Source organism: Montipora capricornis, chromosome 2 (genome assembly GCF_036669925.1).
Source record: "Montipora capricornis isolate CH-2021 chromosome 2, ASM3666992v2, whole genome shotgun sequence".
Lineage (NCBI taxonomy): Eukaryota > Metazoa > Cnidaria > Anthozoa > Scleractinia > Acroporidae > Montipora > Montipora capricornis.
The window spans coordinates 34,486,826-34,491,825 of NC_090884.1; the positions used below are offsets into that span (position 1 = coordinate 34,486,826).

The 5,000-nt window shown below is 42.8% G+C and overlaps 1 protein-coding gene across 2 annotated transcripts in view; it reads left to right on the top strand.

Annotated features, from left to right (window-relative positions):
* Nucleotides 1-5,000, top strand: part of LOC138019607 (katanin p60 ATPase-containing subunit A-like 2) — a 24,234-nt gene that overhangs the window by 18,402 nt on the left and 832 nt on the right. The window contains exons 15-17 of one of the 2 annotated variants that reach the window (XM_068866468.1): nt 357-525; nt 2,632-2,734; nt 4,449-4,753. In XM_068866468.1, coding sequence (XP_068722569.1) covers nt 357-525; nt 2,632-2,734; nt 4,449-4,603 — 427 coding nt within the window. In that variant the 3' untranslated portion in view covers nt 4,604-4,753. Of the gene's footprint in view, nt 1-356; nt 526-2,631; nt 2,735-4,448 lie in introns of both variants that reach the window. The other variant, XM_068866472.1, reaches the window with a different exon arrangement.

The window sequence follows — 5,000 nt, forward strand, 5'->3', positions numbered from 1 at the left end:
TAGCTTAGGGTAAATGCAGCTGACGCTAATTAAAATCCGCGTTCATCAAATTAGGGTCAATCCTGGACATCTCTGGGTTTTTTGTATGTCAACTTTATGATTGATGCGATACATGACAAAGCCGCTACCGTGATCCGTGAATCACCGTGAACCTCGCATAAACAGGGTGAGATAGTGCGTGAGGGCGGAGCTGCGTGAAATGTCGACCATCTTTGTTGGCACGAGTTCTGTATTCAACAAGCCTAGTTTATTTTAATTTAAGAAACAGAGCAATGAATTTCATCAAAATTAGTTTCGTTACCTGGCAGGGGTCTTAACGTCAGTACAATAAAGAATGATAAAATTGAATTTTTCAGGGAGCTGGACCACGCCATGTTACGCCGATTAGAAAAGCGAATTCTTGTGGATCTTCCAACCTTAGAAGCCAGACAGGCCATGTTGCAGCAGTACCTGCCGCCATTGATTCATTCGGGAGAGGGAAGCGTGCAGATAAAAACAGAGATCGACTATGAGCAACTGGCAGTGGTACGTCTTAGTTGGTTCAACTTTGTCTTGCCATAACATTCGAACCCTCACATCTGCATCAAGATCCAATAAGAGGTTTTCGATATTTCTTTTCGCCATAATGATATTCTCAACCACGGTGCACCTTAAAACAGAGATGCTAATGTAGGTAAAAATCTTTCATTACTTAGTCCGATGAATGGTGTTCCGACACACTCAAGACGTTGAAAACGATTCAAATTCTCCAAACTTCTAAATTCGATCTAGGGCAACATTATTACTTTGTTCGAAGAAACAAAGTATAGGATTCGACTGACTCCTTTTTGTTTTTTTTTTCGGGGTTTCGATTTTCTTGCGCATGCGTAAGATTTCTGATAAGTGAACTGCTCATGATAGTTTTCATGATGGAGAGACTTTTCAGAGTAAGTACTCCAAGTAGGATTCGAACTCGATATCTCCTCATTTAGAGGCGCTCGCGATGACCACTAGACCACGAGACCACGAAAGGCTACGTGATTAATTCGGAGGGAAATATTTGTTAAAAATCTGTGTGCGTGACCGGAAACTGGTTTCTGTGTTTTCGTTGCACGCAATATCCGGTTACGCATCTCACCGGGCTAATGTTCTCCCGGTATTGTTAAGAAAAAGTATTAAATATTTTTAAATACCATGGTAGAAACATGATAATGCAACAACAGTTTTAAATGTGAACAACTATTCCATCATTCCACGATCGCATTTAACCCTATCGTTGCGTCACGGAATGTGGACTTTTGGACTTCGGACTATGAAATGGAACAAGGTATTGTAACAAAAAAAACACTGAAATATCGTGAATTTTAAAGGAAATCGGCTACAAATCCTTCAAGCAGAGTGTAGGCTAACCGTAGCCTCATGTTTGCCAACATGATAGTTCTTAATCATTGTGCTCAACAACGACAACAGCTCTCATCACTTGCTTGCCTCTCACACAAAATGCTTTTCTTTGGGGTCGAAAAGCGTGGATTTTATAATCGTATTTAACGCACTTTTCTTTGTTTAATTGCCCCAAAACGGAATCAATGTACTGTACAACCTCGGGAAGACACTGCTCAAAAGGGTAGTGCCGCACGTCCTGTAAGCTGGCTGTTCTCCGGTCTTGTAGAAACTTACATTGTTTGCAAGTCTAAGTCATTTTTGCTGTTTAGTGAGCAACCCAATCACATTTTGCCTTATGAATAGCTTACATTAGTATTTCAACTATTTTTTCGAACAAGCTGAACAGTCCCTCCGAGATTTATTCAACTGATTTGATGGACCCACAGTTTCAATCTTCGTCAAAGCTCTTTGGAGAACCAATTCGTTAGCTGCTCGCTTTATGTCAACAATCTGTGCCGTACATCAAGACACATTGTCAGTAAGAGGGCTCGCTTCACGCTGTTTTTCGTTTCAATTTATTCAAGCATGAGTGGTAATCGAAGGCATGGCCTCACCCAGAAATAAATCATGGCTGAGGCAATGTCCATGGTCAAATTCTCTTGGTGGGTGTTTTTGATTCCTACATTTAAAGACAGCACCGGATCCCGCATTATCAAAGAAATAATAATTCACGAAGAAAATGACTGAGGCAAGTGCCTCGGATTGGCTTATACTGGCAACGGCCCTGGAAGATGGCGATTAGCAAACAGCAGCACAGATACGGGCCTTTAAAAAGAGATTCCCAGGGCAAGAAAAGTGACTGAGGATGTTAAATCAAGAACTAAAGACAACACTCCCTATAACGCAGTAGGGATACGTTGCCGTTAGGGGATTTTATTATCGCACAAATTATTTCAGACCTCGTCGTGCGTCCTCGGTTGATTCATTGACAAATCATCCGCATGTTCCCAAGGTAACGCTTTTTGGAGTGCGTCTTCGTATTCAAGCTCTAAAGCAATCCTTTCCCCCACTCCCCCGTTCAACGTTAAATTCAGTGGACGACCCTTTGCAACCAAGATTGTCCGAGAGGAGTGTTAAAGGAAAAGGACTTGGCAAGGAGCAGTGGTTGATGGAACTTTTAAAAAGTTGTCCCGTCTCTTTTGGGGAGGATTGTAGTATAAAGACGTTATTGATCAGCTTTTTGAGTTCTTTGTTTATTGTTTGTTCCAGCGCACAGAGGGGTACTCTGGATCAGACATTCGGCTTCTTAGCAAAGAAGCCGCCATGCGTAAAGTACGGAAAATATTTGACTTGTTGGAAAGTCATCAAGCAGGTAATTTCTTGTATTTAAGTCTTAAAATATCGTCCAGTCGAAGCTCTAACAATCCCCCCGGGTCATTTCGCCCCTCACCCCAAACAAACCAGGGGCGGGTCAGGAGCCCATCTGGAGCGTGCAACTTCCATACAGCGTCTGTGAAACGGCGTTTTCACAAGTAGGTATATTTTTAGACTAGCCCTTCCCGCGAATTAGGTCAAAAAACAAAGGCAGTTCCGGTTCGGTGACTCTATGACGTCAGCTTAATTTCTTGTGATTGGTCATCGGGCTCCTGTGGGAGTCTCATTCGCGGGAAATTCAATCTAAAAATAAATCGGTCTGTGAAAACGCCGTTACACGAACACAGTAGAGTTGTAGGCTCCGGGTCATGGGTTCCTGGCGGGTCTAGACACAGGCTCCCCAAGCTGAAAATACGTGGTGTATGCGACAGCTTGTGTATTTAGAGAATTATATGGGAAAATCACCGATCGTAAAAAAATTGTGTAAATAACTATCTCATTTGAAATAAAGTTTTCCTACCTGAAATGTGTGACGAGTTTAGAGCCATTCTGACGACGTTTAGTGAAGTTATCCGGAAACGGTTACTAAAAGAATAGGAAGGCCGACCACTCCATCCATCGCTGGCCAAACCTCGCTCCACAAATCGTTTTCTCCTCAACAGGAAAAGTCCCGAATCGCAATAAAAACAACAGTTCCATAAAGCCCAATAAATTTCACTCCAAATACGTGTGTTTCGGCGGCCGAAAGACTCGTGAAGAACGAAAACTTTGCCTTAAAATTCACCTCTTCGGCTTTCCTCAGAGGCTTGTGACCGGGCAGTCAACAACGGCCGCTCGCAAGCTGGTTTAACCCTCAACTCTGATTGGTCCATTTGAATTTGACCGCGCGCTAGCAACACGACCCTCCAATCAGAGTTGAGGGTTAAACCAGCTTGCGAGCGGCCGTTGTTAACTGCCCGGTCACAAGCCTCTGAGGAAAGCCGAAGAGGTGAATTTTAAGGCAAAGTTTTCGTTCTTCACGAGTCTTTCGGCCGCCGAAACACACGTATTTGGAGTGAAATTTATTGGGCTTTATGGAACTGTTGTTTTTATTGCGATTCGGGACTTTTCCTGTTGAGGAGAAAACGATTTGTGGAGCGAGGTTTGGCCAGCGATGGATGGAGTGGTCGGCCTTCCTATTCTTTTAGTAACCGTTTCCGGATAACTTCACTAAACGTCGTCAGAATGGCTCTAAACTCGGCACAAGAGACAAGTTCGTCACAAATTTGAGGTAGGAAAACTTTATTTCAAATGAGATAGTTATTTACACAATTTTTTTAGGATCGGTGATTTTCCCATTCAATTCTCTATATACACAAGCTGTCGCATACACCACGTATTTTCAGCTTGGTGAGCCTGTGGTCTACAGTGACTACGTCTCGGGTTTGCATAACTGCCTCAAATTCTCCCAACTCCCCCTGGTATATAGATGAGGCTATGGAAACACGGAAAACGTCCTCTATTGCTCGAATAATTTTAGCGCTTTATAAATTCATTGTTATTAATACTAGTGAGTAGTGTTGCGTGCGTTTATTTGGTATTGTACTGGTGCCTACTACTGTTTTTTGGTGGCCTGTGGAGAGACTGGTTGGTTGCTTATTTGTTTGTTGCGTCGCTAATTGGTTTAAAGCAGAATTTTTTTCATCACTTGGATACTTGTCATTTTTATGCAGAGGGTGAACATGGCCGTGCGACACCGCTGCCCAGTCTTGAAATTGAGCCTGTGAATACCGAGGATGTAGAAGCAGCGTTAAAGCACACTAAACCATCGGCCAGGCAGCTCAAGGATAAATACAAGGACTGGCAGAGAGAATACGAGTCTGTGTAAAGATACTGTTTACTCATTTTCGAAGTAGAACAGATTTCCACCCATTTTGTTGGGCCGAAAAACGCAGTAGCACAAGACGGCCAGAAATCTTCCTTTGCCAAGCAACAGTTCGTCCATCTGTGCCGTCTGATTTGAACCAGGAACCCATTACCCTGAGCCTCGATCTTCCATAATAACCCCTGAGTCAAATCCTTTCCCTTATCTTTCTATTTTTAGAAGCAACTCGCAGAGAGTGTTTTCACAATAGCCAATCATAAGCGACCTATGGTCAGCCATTTATTACGTCACATACGTCTAAAAATAGATACGTAAAAGGGTTGACTTAAGCGTACAGTACAGATGGGCTCCTGATTGGACAGATCTTTTCTGCTTAGAGAAAAGTAAAATGTTAAATCCT